At 37.7% G+C, this 22,935-nt stretch overlaps 1 protein-coding gene across 4 annotated transcripts in view; it reads left to right on the top strand.

Moving 5' to 3' along the window:
- CLIP4 (CAP-Gly domain containing linker protein family member 4) overlaps window positions 1-22,935 on the top strand; it is an 81,474-nt gene that overhangs the window by 18,187 nt on the left and 40,352 nt on the right. For 3 of the 4 annotated variants that reach the window (XM_019448459.2, XM_019448466.2, XM_019448450.2), the window contains 6 exons: window positions 4,975-5,122; window positions 13,347-13,486; window positions 14,265-14,358; window positions 15,669-15,830; window positions 17,613-17,731; window positions 20,859-21,095. In XM_019448459.2, the coding sequence (XP_019304004.2) occupies window positions 4,990-5,122; window positions 13,347-13,486; window positions 14,265-14,358; window positions 15,669-15,830; window positions 17,613-17,731; window positions 20,859-21,095 (885 nt within the window). In that variant the 5' untranslated portion in view covers window positions 4,975-4,989. Of the gene's footprint in view, window positions 1-4,974; window positions 5,123-13,346; window positions 13,487-14,226; window positions 14,359-15,668; window positions 15,831-17,612; window positions 17,732-20,858; window positions 21,096-22,935 lie in introns of those variants that run through there. The other variant, XM_019448476.2, reaches the window with a different exon arrangement.

Below are 22,935 nucleotides of genomic sequence, written 5' to 3'. Positions count from 1 at the left end.
CCTCAACTGACTGAGCCACCCAGGCACCCCTTTATTTTTTACTTTTTTTTTTTTAATTAAAAAATTTTTTTAAATGTTTATTTTTGAGAGAGAGACAGAGACAGAGTGCAAGCAGGGGAGAGCAGAGAGAGAAGGAGACAGAATCCGAAGCAGGCTCCAAGCTCTGAGCTGTCAGCACAGAGCCCAATGCGGGGCTTAAACTCATGAACCATGAGATTATGACCTGAGCCGAAGCCGGATGCTTAGCCACCCAGGCACCCCTATTTTTAATTTTTAAAGGAACCTTGGAGATATGATTTAAATGCTTATTTTGGTTATGGTAATTTTTTGGGAATCTAATGGAAATAAAGGCTCCTGGCAAAATACAGTATTTAAATGAATGAAAGGGCCTCGTGATTCTAACTCATGTGGACACAGCTTAGATCTCCTGTTAGTTGAGTAGCTCAAAGATGTTGCCCTTGAACCATATTCCAGATAAAGCTGAGGGAGTCTCTTGACCATAATGAGGTTCCTTAGTGAGGTCTACTAGCCTTGAACCGCTTTGAAAAAGTTAGTGGCCATCTCTTCTCACCACCATTCTGTGTTAGGGAATAGACCAGGAATCCTTGAAAAATCACAAGATATTTGAGCCATGTTACCAGTTGCATTTTCTCAGAGCTGTTTTTGGGGTGATGGTGTAGGATGGGATTCCTATATAAATCAGAGTTTGGGGAATTTGATTCTAGTTTGACCAAGTTTGAGCGAGATCCCAGGTGTCTTAGATCTTCAGACCCAAAGATTGCTTTTCAGAAGGATTCTAAAACTTTGCCATGTTTTTAGAGGTGTGCAGTTTTCTTAAGTGGGACTAGAGATAGACTGTTGAGTTTTTCGTGAAGGAAAGGAAATGGGACTAAGGAAAAATGCAATGAAGGCACAAAATACAAAGAATGTTCAGTACATTGGTTAGGTAATATTGTAGCTTCTCTGGGCTTGAAGTATCTAGTATATGAAATGACAGTGTTTATTCCACCTTGTTGAGTGAATCATCTTTCCACACTGCATCTAAATGAAATATGTGTAAGACACTAATCTAGCTCCTGTGATAGTTGCGCAAGATAGAGTTCTGTGAGGATCTCAGCAGTCTACAAGGAAATGAAAGGTGCTCTGAGGATCACTTTCAAAAAATTTTTTTTGGATGGGAAGCTCTACCCTATAAAAGGGAGGTTTTTATTTTTATTTTTTATTTTATTTTATTTTATTTTATTTTATTTTATTTTAATATGAAATTTATTGTCAAATTGGTTTCCATACAACACCCGGTGCTCATCCCAGCAGGTGCCCTCCTCAATGCCCATCACCCACCCTCCCCTCCCTCCCCTCCCTCCCCTCCCCCATCAACCCTCAGTTTATTCTCAGTTTTTAAGAGTTTCTTATGGTTTGGCTCCCTCCCTCTGACTTTTTTCCCCCTTCCCCTCCCCCATGGTCTTCTGTAAGTTTCTTGGGATCCAGATAAGAGTGCAAACATATGGTATCTGTTTTTCTCTGTATGACTTATTTCACTTAGCATAACACTCTCCAGTTCATCCATGTTGCTACAAAAGGCTGTATTCCATTCTTTCTCATTGCCAAGTGGTATTCCATTGTATATATAAACCACAATTTCTTTATCCATTCATCAGTTGATGGACATTTAGGTTCTTTCCATAATTTGGCTATTGTTGAGAGTGCTGCTATAAACATTGGGGTACAAGTGCCCCTATGCATCAGTAGTCCTGTATCCCTTGGGTAAATTCCTAGCAGTGCTACTGCTGGGTCATAGGGTAGGTCTATTTTTAATTTTTTGAGGAACCTCCACACTGTTTTCCAGAGCAGCTGCACCAGTTTGCATTCCCACCAGCAGTGCAAGAGGGTTCCCGTTTCTCCACATCCTCGCCAGCATCTATAGTCTCCTGATTTGTTCATTGTAGCCACTCTGACTGGCGTGAGGTGATCTCTCAGTGTGGTTTTGATTTGTATTTCTAAAAGAGAGGTTTTTAAAGGTGGGTTCCTCTTAACCAACTCAGAAGGATAGCCACTCAATCACTTGGCTGAAGAATTAGGAGTATAAAAACATGAGTGAGTTCTAAAGTGTGGTTGTAGTCAGATGAATCTTCCTAAAACATGGTTTGAATCAGAACTCTCTCCTTTTAAGAAATCAGGAGTTTCCCAGTGCTTATGGAATTAAGTGGTTTGGTCTTTGATCAGGTGTATGCAATACTCCCAAGTAGAGTCCTAAAAAAACATTACAGCCTTACCTCAAACAATGTACCTAGATGTGCCCGAGTTCCAGCCTACTTCCTTTAACATGCTCTTCTTTTAAATTTCTGCTGACCGATCTTTCAAGACCCATCTTGGGGATGCTTTCTTCATGCACTGTTTCTGATTGTCAGGAGTGCCCAATGTAGATGTTCCTTGTACTTATGTCACAGAACATACCCCATTCTATTTCATCATCTATAGTTACTAGTGCTATTTTATTCACCCTAGTAGATGGTAAGCTAGCTAATAAGCCTGGACTATCTTACTCACTTTCGTATTTTCCAAAACATCCAGAATAGTGCGGTGCCTTGTATGTGGTGGTTCCTTAATAGTTATTAAGCCTTGTTTATGTCCCTTGATTTCAAAGGAAGCTTCATGCTCTGCATAGAATATTTTGCTCAGATTTACTGCCAAAAGTAGCAGCCAACAAGTAGAAATCCTGTTACTTTCATCACTGAGAAGCTATGGCATTGAAGGAGGACTGTCTTTGGGGATGTGTGTTACTTTTTGGAATTGAAGTGTTTGAGGAAGATCACCTTGCTGTGTGGCACCAATTCCTTGTTATTTCCCCATTATTGTGGTAGGGTTACTATCATAATCATTCAATGTATTGGGTGGCAACTAACTTTAGCATCTAAGAAAACTTGAATACCTTTAACATAGTAACAGTGTATTAGGTTATTTAATAAAGAATATCCATGTCCACATAAGCATGTACCTTATGACAAAAAAAAAAAAAAGTCACCTTACTCGTTACTAGTTCCTGATAGTCTTCAGAAAACATGGATCATTGGAAAGGAACCAGTTAGCTCAGAGAGGTGACTGTTTCTTTGGATCAGGGTGGTGATGGTGGAGTAAAGATGGCTAAGTTAGATATAGGATTGGTTAAGTATAGAACACACACTGAGTAATTTCTAGCATGGTGTTATCTGCTAGGGTAACTGGCAGCTTTGCCAGTTAATTATCTTTATTCTTTCTACTGAAATGGCCTAGCATCATTTTTATTTAGTTTTGTAATATGGTCTTTGCTTATATTTAACACTGATAAAGAGATTTATAATATTTCAGACTTTACAGACTTGATGCAAAAGAAACTGGATGCTTTTTACCTTTATATATAGTTCAGTTGTACCAACATTTGCTCTGCTATGCCATTTCTATCTGAGCTAGGGTGCAGCAGTCCACTGCAGGGCAAACATCCTAAGCGCTCACATGTTTTCTGGGAAAAAGAGGCAATATCAGTGATGTGGTTTAAAAGGCATGGCCTTCCATTTTCTGCACGGATGGACTAAATGGATGTTGTATGTTGGGGAGAAGTAAACAATGCCGGGAGCTCTTAGACCCATATTTGTACAAGTGATGTGATTGATTTCCAGTGAAACTTTCTAGGATGTCAGAAAAGAACGAGAACACTCTAAACTAGATTATTTTCATGTGATGAGCACATGGCATGAACTGTTAGAAGACAGGTAATGTAACCTGTGTCAGATCCTATGATAGAGGTACATCTACAAGGGATATTATATCCCTTTATTACTCTAAGTAAAGAGAATATCACCCACTTGGATTAACTCAGCATTTAAAAACCTTTTCACCTAGGGATGCCTGGGTGGCTCAGTCAGTTGAGTGTTTGACTTAAAAAAATTTTTTTTAATGTTTATTTATTTTTGAGAGAGAGAGAGAGACAGAGCACGAGCAGGAGAGGGGCAGAGAGAGAGGGAGACCAGAATCCAAAGCAGGCTCCAGCTCTGAGGTGGTCAACACAGAGCCTGATGTGGGACTCGAACCCACCCATGGACCACAGGATCATGACCTGAGCTGAAGCTGGACACTTAACCGACTGAGCCACCCAGGTGCCGCAAGGTTATGACTCCTGATTTCGACTCAGGTCGTAATCCCAGGGTCATGGGATTGAGCCCTTCATTGGGCTCTGTGCCAAGTATGGAGCCTGCTTGGGATTCTCTCTCTCTCCCTCTCTCTCTCCCTCCGCCCCTCCCCCACTTGCTCATGCGCACACTCATTCTCTCTAAAATAAAAAAAATTAAAAAGCAAAAACAATATTTATAAAAAAGGTTTTCATGTGTTTTGGGGAAATACTTAGCTTTTTTTTTTTTTTTTAAACATTTATTGATTTTTGAGAGAGAGACAGAGCATGAACGGGGGAGGGTCAGAGAGAGGGAGACACAGAATCCGAAACAGTCTCCAGGCTCTGACCTATCAGCACAGAGCCCGACGCAGGGCTCGAACTCACAGACCGCGAGATCATGCCCTGAGCCGAAGTTGGACACGTAACCAACTGAGCCACCCAGGCGCCCCAGTACTTAGCTTTTTATTTCTCCTGAGCTTTGTCTAAAAAGATTGCATGTCTGTAAGAGACAGTGTGAAACAACATATATTCTTTAATAGCAGTTTGCTAAAAGGAAGTTTTTCCCCCTTCCTCTCTCAAAAAGATTCTTGAAGGTTGAAGTTAAAAAATGTCAGTAGATTGGGGTTCCTGGCTGGCTCAGTCGGAGGAGAATGCAACTCTTGATCTCCGGGTTGTAAGTTCAAGTCCCATGTAGGGTGTAGAGATTACTAAAATCTTTAAAAAAAGGTCAGTAGGTTATATATTAAAAGAAAATAGTCTTTTTGTGATTCAAGGCAATCATTCTAAGTTGCATACAAATACAATAGATATGCTTTTTTCTCTCATTAAAGGTGGCTTTCTAGAAGATGACCATAGAGGACCTTCCAGATTTTCCAGTAGAAGGAAATTCTTTGATTGGAAGATACCCATTTTTATTTCCAGGTTCTGATACACCAGTTGTCTTTTCCATTTCTGCAGCACCAATGCCTTCGGACTGTGGTATGTTAAGTAGCCATATGTATTTTCCGTAGACTGGAGACTTGACTTCTATCTTATGCCCTTTTTGCATTCATAATTCTTCCTAAAGCCATTTGCTGTGGTTTTCATAAGATTGCTAGTTTTCCTTTTTCAAAAATACAATTGCCTTTTTCTGCCTCTTAAGCTAAATGCTTTATTTCTGCTGTCTGCATTTTTATTATGTAAAAATATTCATTTTAAGCACCATGATGGATTTAGAGGATCTTATTTTTAGAATGCAGTGGTGCTTAGACATCTAGCATTCTTTTGCTATTGATGTATTTATTTTGGTTAAATATACTGACTTGCTTAAAAAGCCATGTATTAAGACAAAACAAAATACTGTGAGCTAGCCATCTCTAAGGGCCCTGTTGTCTCTGAAATGCTAGGATCTAATTTACCAAATAATCACTGCTGAAATGATCCAAATTTGGGTGACAGTGTAATAAGTTATGTGTTTCAGTACATAAGCAAGCCGAGTTTGGACTGTCCCAGGTGTCTTCCATTGTAATTATAAGGTATACACAAAGACAGTAAAACTTAAAAAAAAAAAAAAAAAAAAAAGCCATATGCCTAGGCAGGGAGAGTGAGACCTTTCCCTGGAATGTGGAACGGGTTGGCTCATATTTAAATCAGCTCACTTAAATATCCTTTGTAAAATGTAAATTTATAACTATTCTAGTTTTTACTTATTTAGGCTTATTTCCCTAGACCTGTATTTTATCAGATACTGATAAAGGAATAAAAGAAAACAAGGAGATAAATTTGATAGATTTGTTACATTTCTAATTTAGTTAGGATTTTTCAAGTGAAGTATTGGGTCATCATTTCAAATCGTCTTTGGAGGTAAAGATCATGCAGGTTTTATTTTTTATTTTTTTTTTGTTTAGAAATGCAATTTTTAAGTATTAGTAGGTATAAAATTATTAGATTGGGAATTTGTCTTAGTAATATCGATTTTAATAACTGCTCATCTCCAAGTTCAGATTTTGCCTTGTAATCACCAAAAATATTGCATAAAACCTGAGCCTATATCCTGGGAGGTATGTGCAGCTTTTACAAAACATGGACTGGGCTTATCTTCAGGTATAACAAAATCAGTTATGCAGGAAAAACCTTAACTAAAGCACTTTTGTACCTTGCTTATGGCGCTTACTTCGTTCTATCCCAAGTCATAATTGTGTGATCTCTTTACCCAGACCATAGCTCTTTGGGATGGGGTAGCAGTCAAGCTTTGTTTTGGTTTGTCTTAGGGCTAATATAGCCATTTGTTGCTCAGTCAGTGTTTGTTGAATAAATACACTGAATGTAAGGTGATAATGGATATTGACCCTTATGTATAACTGAAATTAAATATTGCTTATATGCTTAGAATTATACATTCTTAGAATCTGAATGGACCTGTAGGTCAGCTTTTCCCTACTCACTTCTTAGGATAGAAATTCTGTTTTCAAGATCTCTAATAAATAACCACTCAGTCACTTGGATATCTTCAAGAGTGGGAAACTAATGAAATAGTCCATTTCATGGTTAAAAAGTTTTAGGTGTGATAAAATTGTTTTTGTATTTACACTCAAAATATGTCTCCTGGAAACTTTGGCCAACTGACACTGGTTTTTGCTATGTGGAACACACTTCTTTATATGATAGCCTTCAGATATTTAGAGATAATTTGAATGTTTTTACCTAGCTTGTACTTCTGTAGGCTACACGTTTCTGGTTCCTTCATCATTCCCTCAGTGGCAGGATTTCTGGACCCTTTTCATTCTAATTGTTCCCTTCTTAGTACACTGTTATCAGTGTCCCCTTTAAAAGTGGCACCCTGAATTGTATTTATTAAGTATTTATTGAGGGCCTGTTATGCGCTAGGTACTGTCCTAGATGCTGAGGATAGCACAGTGACCAAGACAGACATTCTAGTGGGAAAAGATAGTAAACAAATTAATAAACAAAATATAAATATCCCAGTCAATTTTGTGGAGGAAAAAACCAGGGTGCTGTGATAGAGGATTAGTGGAGCATCTATTATAGATGGGGTAGTCATCTGGAGTCAGAGGAAGCTGGTCACAAGAAGATCTTGGAGAGAAGTGTTACAGGCCAAAGAATAGGAAGTTAAAGGCACAGAGTTGGGGGAAAAGCCTTTGGTATATCCTAAGAATTAATGGAAGGCTATCGTGGCTAGGAAGCAAAGTGATTGAGGGGCAAAATGACAGGAGAGGAAGTTGGAGAGGAAGGCAAATCTTGCAGGATTGTTTAGGCCTTGGCAAGGAATTTGTATTTTATGCTAAGTGTAATGAAAGCGAGCCATTGAATGTGAGGCTGAGAATGAGATTAAAACAAGAAACAAAGAAAGACCAACCTGCACAAACCAGAGCTTAGATGTATAGTTCAGTGTTGATTCTCAAGGTGGTTACTCTGTGAGACAATATAAAGACTTTTGAATCTTTTGCTTTGAATACCTTCAGAGCCAGTTTACACAGAGCACATATCACGTGTGTCATAAACTGCACAATGCACTGTTATTACTTTTGTTTAAACAGTGAATTGCCTCTTAAATGGACTTAAGTAATAATAACAAATCTTATTTGCCCATGTAGTTACCATTTTTTCCAGTGTTCTTTATTGTGCAGATCTAGATTTCCAGTCAATACCATTTTCCTTCTGCCTGAAGGGCTTCCTTTAACATTTCATGTAGTACAGGTCTGCTGGTGAGGAATGCTTGCAGCTTTTATATGTCTAAGGACATATTTATATTACCATCTCTTTTGAAAAATGTTTGCTGAGTATACAGTTCTAGGTTGATAGTTTTTTTTCTTTTGGTGCTTAAAGATGTTGGTCCATTGTCATTTTACTTGCATTGTTTCTGATAGGAAATCTGCTTTCATTTTTGTTTCTCTGAATGTAATGCGTCTTTTCCCCCACCCTGGTTGCTTTTAAGATGTTCTTATCATTGATTTTGAGTAATTTTTCCATTATGTGTCTTGGTGTAATTTTTTTTTTTTTTAATGTTCTTGTGCTTGGGGTCTGTTGAGCTTCTTAGACCCGTTGGTTTCACTTTTCATCAAGTTTAGGTAATCATTTCTTCAAATATTTTTCCTGCCTCTGAACCCTTTCAGACACTCCAGTTACATGAATATTAGACTACTTGAAGTTGTCCCACAGCTCACTGATGTTTTTTTCATGTTTTAAAAATTCTGTTTCATTTTAGATAGTTTCTGTTGCTATGTCTTCAAGTTCATTAATCTTTTCTTCTGCAGTGTCTGATCAGCTGATGATCTTACCCAGTGTAGTTTTCATCTCAGATGTTGCTTTCATCCCTAAAGTTTGATTTATGTCTTTTTCATATCATCCATGTCTGTACTTAACTTTTTGAACATTTGGAATACAGTTATAATGACTGGTTTAATATTCTTTTCTGTTAATTATAATTAAAAAAAATTTTTTTTTAATGTTTATTTATTTTTGAGACAGAGAGAGACAGAGCATGAATGGGGGAGGGTCAGAGAGAGGGAGACACAGAATCTGAAACAGGCTCCAGGCTCTGAGCCGTCAGCACAGAGCCCGACGTGGGGCTCGAACTCACGGACCGCGAGATCATGACCTGAGCCGAAGTCGGACGCTCAACCGACTGAGCCACCCAGGCGCCCCAATTATAATTTTTTTTAATGTTTATTTTAGAGAGAGAGAGAGCATGTGAGAGTGGGGGAGGGGCAGAGAGAGAGGAAGACAGAGGATCTGAAGTGGGCTCTGTGTTGACAGCAATCGACCTGATGCGGAGCTCGAACTTACTAACCATGAGATTGTGACCTGAGCTAAAGTTGGATGCCTAACTGACTGAGCCACCCAGGTGCCCCACTGTTAATTTTTTTTCCCCCACTGTTAATTTTAATTTTTGTGCCAACTCTAGGTCTGTTTTTTTAAATTTATTTATTTTTTACTTTTTTTATTAAAAAAATTTTTTTTAACGTTTATTTATTTTGAAGGACAGAGAGACAGAGCATGAGTCGGTGAGGGGCAGAGAAAGAGAGGGAGACACAGAATCTGAAGCAGGCTCTAGGCTCTGAGCTGTCAGCACAGTGCCAGACACGGGGCTCAAACTCACAAGCTGTGAGATCATGACCTGAGCTGAAGTCGGATGCTTAACTGACTGAGCCACCCAGGTGCCCCTAAAAATTTTTTTTAAGGTTTATTTATTTTTGAGAGAGAGAGAGAGAGACAGCGCAAGCAGGGGAGGGGCAGAGAGAGAGGGAGACACAGAATCCAAAGCAGACTCCAGGCTCTGAGCTGTCAGCACAGAGCCTGATGCAGGACTCGAACTCATGAACTGTGAGATCGTGACCTGAACCAAAGTCAGACACTTAACTGACTGAGCCACCCAGGCGCCCCCTCTAGGTCTTTTTCAGTTGGTTATCCCTGATTATGGGTCCTGTTTTCTCCTTTCTTTTCATGCCCAGCAATCTTTGATTGAATGACAGTCATTGTGAATTTACCTGTTCAGTGCTGTGTTTTTTCTATTCCTATAAATATTCTTGAAGTTTGTTCTGGGATGCAGTTAAGTTACTTGGAAATAGTTTGGCCATTTCAGGTCTGGTTTTTTACTTGTTAGGTACTTCTGGAGCAGTGCTAGTCTCAGGCTAATTATTTCTCACTATTCAGTACTCTACCCAGTGCCCTGTGAATTTTTTCCCTAGTCTTTTTGGTAGAAATAGGCACTATTTTAGGCCTTTTATAAGCACTGGGCTCTGATCCTTTTAATCCTTTAGATGGTTCTTTCTCTTACTTTGGGTTTTACTTGTAAATGTATGTTAAGTACTCAAGAGGACCCTCCATAAGTCTTTGGGGTTCTCTCTCCTCTGATACTCTTCCCTGTGAGCTCTAGCTTCCTTGATTTCCTTGGGTTCTCAGTGCTGTCTCCTCAACATAGGGAGTCTTCTGGGCTTCTCTTGGTTTCCCTCTCTCTGCACTGTAGTGCAGAAACCTGGGACAATCGTAAGACTCATTTATATCTGTCTCTTAGGAGTCACTGTCTTTCATTGCCTTGATGTCCAGTGCCCTTGAAAACTGCATTTTATCTATTTCCTCTGTTTTTTTGTTGTTTCAGATGGAAGGGTAAATCTGGTCCCCATTACTCCATGTTGACATGAAGTGGGTAAACGGGACACCCCTCCACCTTTCTTTTGATTAAAGCTTTTTTTTTTTTTTTTTTTTTTCCCCTGTATGGGCTCAAACTTTGGATTTAGTTACATTTGTTACTATGCAGTATAGCATAGAGGTTAAGATCACAAAACGGTCTGGCTTTAATCCTGACTCAATCACTTACCACTTGTGTGTTCTTAGGCAAATTACTTATTTTTAACTGCCCCTTCTTTGTTCTATTTCCCCTTTGATAAAATGAGAACAATAATAGTGCCTACCTCATATGGTCATTATGAGGATTAAATTAGGTAGTATTTATAAAGTGCATAGAACAGTCCCTGGCACCTATTAAGTACTATTTAAATGATACCTGCTGTTTGCCATCACCTCAGTGTATAATTACTGAAGCATTGTTATATGCTTTATTATTTATTGGGCTACTGCTCCCTCTTGCTACTCAGGTCATTATTCTTTTTAGTTCAGATGTTCTTGTTTATTTATCTTACATTTACTTTCTAGATTTTTGCTACTCAAAGTGTGGTCTTTAGTCTTGTAGCATTGGCATCACTGGGAGCCTGTTAGGCAATCCCAGGCCCCACTTGAGATTTACTGGATCAGAATCTACATAGTAACAAGATCCCTAGGTGATTCCTATCTATACTGATGTTTGAGAAGCTCTGCCAACAGATGAACAGTAGAGTCATTTTGTATCTCCTCTTACAATAAGTCTTGGTGAGATGATTAGAATTGAAATTATTTTAAATAATTGTTTTTGGTAAAATTGACAATTTTAAATATTTTATTTTTTAGTTCAGCAATGTAATATGTCTTACTCCATTTAAATCCCTCTCCTCTTCCAATTTTCTATAAATAAGCTTCACACATTCATTGGTATGTTTGTTACCTTAATTGATATTATGTGTGGGATTCTTTTCCCGTTGCTTTTCATTTTTTAAAAATAGGAATATAAAATGGGAATATAAAAATGCACAAAATATAATAATAGCAAACATGTAAGTCATACATATCTACCATCAGAAAGAATAGATATTATATTTTGTCATTTTTCCTTTAGCTCTTGTTTTTTAGTTACAAGAAAATCTTGAAGTTTAAACTCCTTGTTTTCCTTTGGTCCTATTCCCCTTGCTCTCCAGAGGTAACCACTATCTTAAATTTAGGGTGATGATTCCAAACCATATTATTATATACTTATTATACATATGAACATCTGTAAACAATGTGTAGTACTGTTTTGTGTATTTGTAATTTTATGTAAATGATAGATACTGCATATTATTATGTAGCTTATTGATCAGTATGTTTTTTTTTGAGACCTATGCTTATCAGTTAATGACTTAGATATCTTAATTCATTTATTTAGTTGTAAAAAAGCGAAAGATAGAATAGGCCACTCCAATCCATTCCTTTATGGAGAGATGTTTCAGCCCAAATGTTTTGCCATTATAATAAATGCTACAGTAAGAATTCTTGAATCTGTCTCCTGCAGGCACATGCAGAAGAGTCTCTTTAGGTATATATTTAGAAACCTCTCTACTAGAAATGCCCAATGCCTAGGAAAGGGGTTCATCCATAAATATTTATTGAATAGATAAATCAATTAGACACCCCCCTCCCCAATCTAGTCAACTGCTGTTTATAAGAAACATGCCAAAATCTATGTTTAAGAAACCATGCAAGGTGCTTCTCCATGTTGGATACCAGTTCTTTTCTGTGTCTTCCCTTCTGAACCTAGAGGACCATTCTGTTGTCTGAGATTTTGGATAGTATCTTATTCTAGTTTTAGTCTTTCTGATTCTCTTCTAATGGACTGTGGCTCCCCTTTTATACACATCCTTGGTTGTGTGCTTTCATACTCACCTTTTAGTTATCCTGATTCTAAAAGTATGAATTATGTGTACATAAGTGTAATTTTGGAAAATATTTAAAAACATAAAGAACATAAATACGAATCCTGCTACTCATGTATGCTGTTAGAAGCTGACTTCAATAGTGAATTCTTTTCGGGAGACAGTATAGTAGAGGAAGGAAGATAGACTTTGGATATAGAACTGGTTTTCCATTCCAGATTTGCCACTTACTAGCTGTGTGACTTTGAGTATGATTTAGTCTGAGCTTCGGTTTCTTTATCTGCAAAATGAGAATAATAATCCCTCCTAGGTAGGGTGTTTGTGAGGACTTGTGTAGTGTTTGGTAAATTGTAAGCACTCAGCAAATGTTGGTTCGCTAATGCTTTCCTTCTTTAAATGTTTCTGGTTTTTTAGATTCCCTGCCCATTTTTTTTTTTTTTAAGATTCTTCAAGATCGTAGAATCTGATTTTCTTCCATTCTCTTTTATTCTCTAGCCATAGGATGACCAAAGTTGTCTGTGAATCTTAGAAAAGTTTTAAGAGATATTTAGGTCATGTTCAATTTTGCTAATATTCCATGTTTTTACTAATACACATTCCAAAATAAGCCAGTCACTCTGTCCTAAGGTTTCATTTCTGCGTTGTCAGAGACTGTTGCCTAATTGGTTGGTATGGCAGTTCTCCTTGTGCTTTTCCAGTGCGTAAAAAGTAATGCAGTGCCTGTTTTTTATGGAAAATTGGGCAAATCAGAGAAGTAAAAAGAATATTTAAAATTATAGACTAGTTGACATTTTGGTATTTTCCCCCTTTTATAAGTGGTTGATGTGAATCTACTGTTCATGATATATTTATGTTGTAAGAGCTGAAAATCTTGATAAAATTTGACAGAGTTTCTGTGCCTTAGAAGTAGTTCTTGGAAAATTCAGCATTTGAGATGGGTTGCACTCACATTTTTGTTTCATCTGTAAAAAAAATGTGGTATGCACGGAAATCTCGTTCTCACAGCTATTCAGGAATGCTTCATACTTTTTTGGCTTTCTTGACTTTGGTTTTGAAAATTGCTTAAGGTAAACTTTTGCTAGGATCTAAAAATATTTGTATCATTTGAGCACTGGTCTTATTGTTTATTATTGTCAATATATTTATTTGTAACTTTTAATAAGTTTAATTTATACCTTTTTTTTTTTTTAAATTTCAAACAGAGTTTTCTTTCTTTGATCCTAATGATACATCATGCCAGGAAATTCTCTTTGATCCTAAAACTTCTGTGTCAGAATTATTTGCCATTTTAAGACAGTGGGTTCCTCAGGTCCAGCAGAACATTGACATTATTGGAAATGAGGTAAGGAATTCCTACATTTTACATTTGGCATCATTGGGATTGTTAATTGTATAGGGGCTCCCCTTTGAACCCTGCCATCTGAATGGGAAACCTTTGAAACATTCTGATGTTTGTTCTTGTATCTCCAGGCTTTGCTCAGAGCAGTTGTACATTCTTTCCGTTGTTCCCTCATGCTCCTCATTTGCTGACACCTGGAGCTCTGACGTTATAGACTCTTGATGGCAGCAGGCATTTTCCATATTTCCTTTCTTTGTACAAATTAATTTTGTTAACTTTAAAAAATACAGTCTATGAGGAGATTTGATTACCGACATGTTTTATCTATACTTTTGGGTGGTTTGGTAAAGATCTAGGCTTGAGTATAGTTTTTAAAAACATTTGATTTTTTGAAGGAGGAAAGCAGGAGTTACTGGGTTCCTTGACCTGCACATTGTCATGTTGTAAGGAGAGAAAGGTTATGTATATATTTTCAAATGCCATTAAGCCTGTTACAAAGAAAATTTTGCTGATCCTTTGAGAGGTTAAGTAAAGTACGTATCTGGAGTGCCAGGTTACCCTGGAATCGTCTTTAGGAATTTCCTTCAGTCTGCTGACAAGTTCAGTTTTCATCATTGTTATTGGATGTAGATTTAAAGTTTATCCTTGAGAGAAGCCCGTTCTCGATACTCATTTTATTGAGAACGAATTCCGATAAGATGGTCTAACCTGGTTCTCAGCGTGGGTTTGAAATCCGCTTTCAGTGGCCATGTTATCATGATATCATCCTTGGTTTCCTCAGATTCTCAAGAGAGGTTGCAATGTGAATGACAGAGATGGATTGACAGATATGACACTTTTACATTATACTTGCAAATCTGGAGCTCATGGTATTGGTAAGTGTGTGGCAAACTACTAGTGGCTTAAGACATCTGTATTTGTGTTTGTATAAGCTGTATTTATGCCATCCACAGTCCCTGGGAGGGTACCCAGCTGATGATAACAATATCCCCTGAATAGGCAAGCATTCAGTGGGGTCTTCCCCAAAACCTTGTTCCCTTCCCTCCCTTTTCTCAGGGGGGCTTTATAGTCTCCTGGTACATCCCAGCTTCTCTTGAGCAGGCTTCATTGCTGCATGCTCGCTAGGTGAGAGTAACCGGTAACACCCCTAGAACCTTCCTGAGAGTTTACAGCAAGGTTAGACAACCCAAGTTGTTTTCCAAGTATCCAGTCCCTACAGACCCCAGCCTTTAGGCCTGTCCGAGAGGTATTTCTATATACATAACATGTATGCACATTTTTCCCAGATTGGTGTTCTGTGCTTTTACCATGGTATAAAACCTGCCTCTGTTACTTAACTATGTATTGTGAATCTTTGTCCCTGTTTCAGTAGTCTGATACAGACTTCTTAAGCTGTTGATTAAGGACTTTTTTTTTCTACAATCCATCATGGACTGATTCTTTTTGTAAAATAAAGTAAAAATGAAATTATGATAGAAAAATGAAATAAAGATATAAAATACAAGCCCACTTGTGTTTCATAATGCATGAAATTTTGATTAATATATTCTGAAGAAATGATTGTATAGGGAAAAAGAAAAGGGTTATCAAAAGGACAGAGAAATTACAGTTTGGGACTGCTAGTGGTCCACAGAGCACACTGAGTAGGACTAATCTAGTGCATTGCCTTTTTTTTTTTTTTTTTTAAAGTAGACTTCACACCCAGCACAGAGCCCAATGTGGGGGTTGAACTTATGACCCTGAGATCATGGCCTGAGTGGAGATCAAGAGTCAGACACCTAACCAACTGTGCCACCCAGGCACCCCTAGTACATTGTTTTTAAAGGCTTTGTATAAATATTCCATTATGTGGATGACTTATGATTTATTTAACCAGTTTCTTATTATTGTGCTTTTAGAACTTTATTTTAGAATAAAATTTATTATTTATTTGTAAAGTAGTTTAGTTTCAGAAATTTATTCGTGATAAAAAGTGCTGTGATGAACATCTTTATGGCTAAGTGTTTATCCATATCTCTGAGTATGATTATTTTCTTAGAATAAATTCCTTGTAAGTGAAATTTTTGAGGTGTATGTATATATTTGGTATGCTATTTACTTTGGCTTTTAAAATGAGGTAGTAGATAGCCATCTATTGGAACTGCAGTTTGTACTGAAGAAGAATAATTTAGAAAACTTTCTTTAGGTGATGTTGATACAGCTGTAAAATTTGCAACTCAACTTATTGATCTGGGAGCAGATGTTAGTTTACGGAGTCGTTGGACAAATATGAATGCTTTGCATTATGCTGCTTATTTTGATGTCCCTGAGCTTATAAAAGTGATTTTGAAGACATCTAAACCAAAAGGCAAGTACTATAAGATCACCATTAGATGTTATTAGTTGAACATTTTATTAGTGGCATAAAAATTAAAATTCAAAGAGATTTTGACTTCTAATCCATCTTGTTCCATATGACCTCCTATTCCACGTTTTTTCAGGAATAGTTTAATATTTCTTTATTGAATGTTAATTACTGTCATTTCACAAAAGGCTTGGTACAAAGAGATACAAATTAAAAGTACAAAATAGTGTTCTCTGGGTTTTTATATCTGCAAATTCCCCAGTTTAACATGGATTTTATAAAGTGTAATTGAATCTGTGTGCTATATAATTCTTTTCTCTCGAGTAGCCAGAAATAGAGCAATAAAGCTTTCAGAGCTAAGCATTGAAATCATAAAGAGTATTTTAGATGGCATTCGGTTCTGAAATTCTGTGATTCCACTAAAGGACACAATTTCAAGGGTTTTTTTCCCCCTCACTCCTATCTTGATGGTGATACCCTAAAATTGAACATCAGAGTGTCTAAATTACAGTCCTGGGATTTTGACTTTTCTCTGGTCCTCTCAAGTGGGTTGGTTTTCTTTTGAGAAAAAAAAATGAGAGCATGTGCAGTAGTAATACTTAAAGTTGAAGGTGGGCGGGATACAGTGTTCTCCCCGTTTATAGAAGACTTGTTTTCTAGGTTCAACAGTTAAATTTCCCAGAATGTTTGTTTCTAACCTGCTTTGTATAATTGTCCATTTTATCTTTAACTTTTACCTTTTAATTTTTGATTGATGTTGGGAAGAAGGGCCTCTTTTGGTAGTACAGTGTCTTGAATAACTCAGGAAGGTCTGTCCTGAGCATGTCTTGGTTGTTTGCCGTTGTTGGTAGGGCATGTGGGCTGGTACGGTTTAGGTTAAGGAAGGATTAGTGGAGCCAAGTATTTAAAACCCTTGTTACAAAAAACATTCAAAATGGGATTTCCAAATCTGGAAGATTTCTTGTGTCTAAATATAACATCTTGATGATTTATTGAAAGGTTATTAAAATGTCCTTAGAATTGCAAGATTCTTTTTTCCTACTATGAAGTCCAAATTCATTTGTTTGATGAAGTATTTTGAATTAATATGATTTGCACACATTTGCATGTTTAATTAGTCTTTAACTTATTCCTGATTTGAAAATTCTGCATTATTTTACCTACTATTTTCCATGTAAAAGGCCAGATAGGAATCTGGATCACTGGAACTACTTGATTCTGCAGTTATGGCAGGTGTTTAGCCATAGAGAATATGTAAAAATGTATGTGGCCATGTTCCAGTAAAACTTTATGTATAAAAACAGATGATGAGTTGTGCTTGGCCCCTGGGCCATTGTTTACTGGCTCCTGACGTAAACCCTTCTACCTCATTGTAGTTGTCATGGCACGTATGCAAGAGGTTAATGAGAGATTGTGTTCAGATACTTTTACAAATGTGAATTATTACCATTAACTTCTTTTAAATGTAGTTTAGTTTGTGATAGTTGGAAAGTCTATGATAATATCAGTTCTTGTTGTAACGATATTTTATTGTACTAAGAAAATAATTGGTTGACCAGATTGTAACATGGAGATTATATTTGTGAATGGTGATTACATATGTGATCACATAGGTGACAAATATGTGAAACAGTGCTTCTAGCAGGTTGGTTTAAGTCTTATTAAGTGGCTTATTAATGTTCTTCCCCCAACCAAAACAAGCAAACAAACTCAACCTGTCTCCTTTTATATTGTAATAGCTAAATCTAAGTTTTTAGTTAATATACGTGTGGTGTGTCATTGCAGATGTAGATGCCACTTGCAGTGACTTTAATTTTGGAACAGCTCTGCATATTGCTGCATATAACTTGTGTGCAAGTACCGTGAGATGCTTATTGGAACATGGAGCAAATCCTGCATTTAGGGTAAGAGACTAAATTAAAAGTGAAAAATATTAAAAGAGTTAAAATGTCTACTGTTATCTCCCAGTAAAGAGTTGTATCTGGATGTTGTTATAGAATCTGTATGAGGAAAGAATTTAGATTTTTGTGCTGCGTATAAAGAGTAATGGTGATCAACTTTATCTCAAATAATTATAAGGCATAGCAGTGAATTTCAGTCCCCTTGTATTGATAAGCTCTACAGAATTTCCTTTCATCAGTGAAGTAAAATGTACCTTAAAGTGTTACCATCTTTGAGTTTCAGTATCTTTCATTTAGTTTTTCGATGTATTTATAAAAAGTTAGCTATCAAAAATGAATATGTTAAAGTTATATTTCTATGTTAAATTATATTTCAAATTTTTTTGGAAAAACATTCCAGAAAATTTTTAAAAATGCACATTTAGGAGTGGAGTAAATGTTTAAAAATTAAAGGGAAAATTAATTTTTTCATGGTAATTGTGTTACTAATTTACAAAGTTAACACACAGGATTGAATTTCATAATTTTCAAATCTTTGGTTATTTTATTGTCTTCACAGAGCAGCTCTCAGTGTTCTTTTTCTTAGTATTAACAGCAGTGACTTGCTTTGGTGGGGATTCTTAATGGGGTCTGCGCCTTCCCTTGAAGGGACAGGAGTGGGCAGTGTTTGAAAAAGTCTCTTCCCTCCCCCCTTTTCCTCTCCCCCTCCCCGCTTTCTTGTTTCCCTTCTCCCTACTTCTTTCTGCCACACTTTGTTTAATCCCATCTTTGATTAATTAACCCTTCTCCCCTCTTTCCTTCCCCCCCCCCCTTCCTCCTTCCCTGTTGTTTATTGGGCACTGGGAGAATACAACAATAAATAAAAGTTTTTGTCTCCAAAGAGAATATAGTCCAGAGGGGAGGATGGACAAGTAATTTTACTGTAGTGTGTTGCATTCAGTGGGTTATGATGCGGGAGTGGGCACAGAGTGCCATGGGGTCACGTACCAGGGGTATCTCTCTAAGCCTTGGGAAGGCTTTCTGGCAAAGGTGACATTGAGCACTTAAACATCATTAAGAACTAACGGTTAGAGGAGGGAGGTGCGAAGAGCGGTTTAGGCAGAGAGGAGAGTAGCATGCACAAAGGCTAGGAGATGATTGTGCAGTTTGGTTGGAATGTGAGGGGGATGTGTGTGTGCTTTTCCTAGTACAACTGTTGGCAAGACCTCATTAGTGAAGAGAATTTTTTGAATTTAGTAAGAGGCAGTGAGGCATGCCATTGAGGTAGATTACCAATTCAAGCCAGAAATAATAATAGATTATTGTATTTTGAAGATTAATACTTAAAAAAAAAGCAGCCAACATGTGGGTCAGCAGTAGTCTCTGGCTCATACTGTGATAACCACAATTTTAGAAGAAAATGGATTTCTATAATTAATCATGAGCAAGCTTTCTTATGTTAGCATGACATAATCACTGTTATTTTATTATTATTTAGTATTTTTTAACAAGTTTTAGTTGCCACATTTTCTAGGAATTAATGTTAAGTGTGTGACTTACTCTAGAGAGGTGAGGACTTATAAATCTAAAGTAAAATAGTCATTGTAAATATAGTTTGCAGCTTATCAGTACGAGGTTTTAAAATATCCCCCCCTTTTGTATCAAGAGTACATATTTGTGTTATACACACCTTTATTATATTTTGTATATTTTCTTTGAAATCTTGGATTAAAATAGACCCATCACTGTCTCAGCAATTTGATAACAAGTCTTCCTACCATATGTTTACTTAGGACCAAACTGACTTGAATTTTAAAACAAAAAATGTGAGGCACTTGCAAATTAAGTGTGTTCTAAAAGCCTCATATTTTCACCCATACGGAGCATTTGAAGATAATCAGTAGAGAAGGCAAGGAAAAGAAGTTTCTCAGCAAAAGAATCTTGATTCATCTTATTAGAAGAAGATTACAGTCTGGAAGCTGTTATCGAGTCCAAGTGTTTGGTTAGGTAACACAGAAGAGAGATACATGTTTGAGGGAAGGATAGCCCTGAGTAGGAGAAATTCTCGACTGAGTCTAGCAGGTCCTGGACATGGATTCATATGTCACCTCTGCCAGGAATCACGTAAATGACTTTGAGTGAGTCATTAATCTTTTCTCACTGAATTTTCCTAATGGGCAAAGTGGAAACAGTAGTAATATTCTGTGTGTTTAGTTGGTTATTGTCTCTCCTACTACAGTATAAACTCTCCATGGGCATGGATATTTTATCTGTTTTATTCGTAAGCTTTTTCTTGATATGAGAATCAAATGAGATAATTTATATGATAGGATTTGGTTATATAAACACCATGCAAATGTTAGTGGGCTCGTAACTGACCATTTTATCTTGTTGCAGGATAAATCCAAGGATGCAGTCTCTCCTTTATAGTGAGACCAGAGCTGTTTTCTTGATTATAGCCCAAATTTAGAAGTGTTGAAACTATAGTTTCTATTCCTGAAATCTGAGTCAGTCCATGAGTGGGCAGGATGGGTCAGGTCACAGAGCCGAGGCGGCGGCTGTGGAATAGTGGGCAGAATCTCGGATCTGGGGTTGGGAAGCCAGTCGGTGCTGTGACTTCTGTCTCCAAACCTGCACAGCCAGGCATGCTGTCCACTCATGACCTCTGCATTTGCCCTTCCCCGAGCCTGGGCCGCCTTTCCCGACTGGCTACCCTGCATGGTACTCCCACACCTGACTCCTCGGGCCTCGGCGTCCGTGCGTCTTAGCGGTGCATCCTTCCCTGACCACTGTGCATGCATAGACACCGCTCTCCGGGTCTCCACCTCCTTTCCCTGAATTGTTTTTCTCTCTCTGCCACTTTTTACCATTTAAGATAATATATCCTTGACTTGTTTGATTGTTTGTAGTCTGTCTCTCCCACCAGAAGGTGTGCTTCTTGAGGGCAGGGTTTTTTCTCCTCACTGTGGCGTCAGTAGCATTTAGAATGGTGTCTGGCATGTAGTAGATGTTCAGTAAATTGTCTGAATAAATACATGAGGAATGAGTTTAACTTAAATTTTTAAAAACTTTTTTTTTTTTTTTTTTATGTGTATGACCGTGTAGAGCTTTGGAGTAGATACGAATTGAAATTGTTCTCTTCTACTTGTAGAACGACAAAGGACAGATCCCTGCTGATGTTGTTCCAGACCCAGTTGAAATGCCATTAGAAATGGCCGATGCCGCAGCAACTGCTAAAGAAATCAAGCAGATGCTGTTAGATGCGGTGCCCCTGTCATGCGACATTTCAAAGCCCATGCTTCCAAGCTATGATCGTGTTACTAGCAAGGCGATGCTTGCGTCACTCGGTCTGAAGTTGGGGGATCGTGTTGTTATTGCAGGACAGAAGGTATAGTAAGTAACTGTGGTCTCTAAAGCTGTGTCTCAGGTCATAGTGTTTGTGGCTTGGGTGCCAAAGGTATATACAGTGTGGCCAGAGTTGGGAGTTTTTTTTTTTTTTTTTAAAGTGCATTGTGTAAGTAGAAGCATACTTAACGGAAGCTGTGAAGCTTAGATGCACGCTTACTATGAAGTATGATCTAAGAATATAAACGACTTGGACTTAGTAATGAAGATGTCTTTGCTGGAATGGGAGGGCTGGAGTACGGAAGAACTGTTGCGTGAATTCAGAGGCGTGAGCTGAGACACTGCTGAGCCCAGAGCTATGTCCTTGCAGCCCCCTGCAGTCCTCAGTGGGTTTTCCCACTGTGACTACCTGGCACAAAAGGAACAAAGGAGACCCTTGCCGTTCATGGGTGTTTGGCCTTGAGATCCCATAAATAGAGAAATCTTGGATATTATTTTAACCTGATAATAAAGGTGTATGTGGAAAAGAGGACCTCCCCTCCTGGCCTATTGAAGATGCTCTAGATGCCTCTTTTTCTCCAAAGCCCCTGTTTCCTTTCAGCACTTACTTGTTGCCATTCTCTCTTTTCTAATACCTCATAAGGAAGGGCTGTTTCTTTTTCTTTTTCTTTTTTTCTTTAGCTTTGGGGTTAATGGGGAGCGTGGTATGAAGAATGGAACAGGGCATCCCTGCTTGCCTATCGAATTTCCTAACACGGTTATGTCTAAGTATTTGGGTGAGTTTATGGGGAGGGTGATGCAGGTTCCTCAGAAAACACCAAAATCGGGAAGTTGGATTTCCTGAGCAAATTGTTTCAAAAAGGAAGGTAAACTACAAACAAATGATTATGTTGAGGACATTTATCAACTTCCAAGAGAATGTATCCATGGGACATTGGTTAGCTTTTATTATTATTATTATTATTATTTTTAACTTGGGATTAATATTCAGTCTCCTTAGTCTTCCTGTCTTATGCCTGAGAATGGGTGTTTAGAAGAGTTATTCTGTTGTTTCATTTTACCTTTAATTTTGGATAATTTAAAGCTATACAAAAGTAGAAGCATATAATGAGTGTGCATGTACCAGTCAGCTGGTTTAACTTGAGCACCTCACGGCCATCCTGCTGCCTTTATTCTTTCTCTCAGTTTGCTGCTTTGCTGCTTGTCTTTTTATCCTCTTAGGGATGTCTTTCAAGGAGCAGAAGGTTTTTTTTTGTTTTGTTTTTTTTTTGTTTGTTTAAACGTTCATTTATTTTGAGAGAGAGAGAGAGAGAGAGAGAGAGAGTGAGGGGGTTGGAGCAGAGAGAGAGGGAGAATCCCAAGCAGGCTCGGAGCTGACAGGCTCTGATGTGGGGCTCCATTCCATGAACTGAACCATGAGATCATGACCTGAGCTGGAATCAAGAGTTGGACACTCAGCCAACTGAGCCACCCAGGTGCCCCTCAAAGAGCAGAAGTTTTAAATTTTGATGAAGTCCATTTTATCAGCGTTTCCTTATACGAATTGTGTGTTTAGCATAGCTAAGAAACTTTCCACTATGTCATAGTACAGTAGAGGATAGAGCACATATGCTTTCTCCTAGAAGTTTATAGTTTTAGGTTTTACATTTAGTTTGTATTTAATTTTGAGTTAATTTTTGTGCAGAGGGCTAGGTATAGAGCTGCTTTCTCTCTTTTTTTGCATTTGATTATCTGTTCCAGCACCATATTTTGACAAGACTGTTCTTTCTCTCTCGAATTGCCCTTGCCCCTTTGTCAGTTGACCTTATGTGTATGGGTCTTTCTGGATTTTATTCTGCTCCATCGATGCAATGATTATCCTTTCTTCAGTACTACCCTGTCTT

The sequence above is a fragment of the Panthera pardus genome, unplaced genomic scaffold, assembly GCF_024362965.1.
Source record: "Panthera pardus isolate Hobbes unplaced genomic scaffold, ASM2436296v1 HiC_scaffold_26, whole genome shotgun sequence".
NCBI classification, from domain to species: Eukaryota; Metazoa; Chordata; class Mammalia; order Carnivora; family Felidae; genus Panthera; species Panthera pardus.
This window is presented reverse-complemented; position numbering and strand designations above follow the sequence as displayed.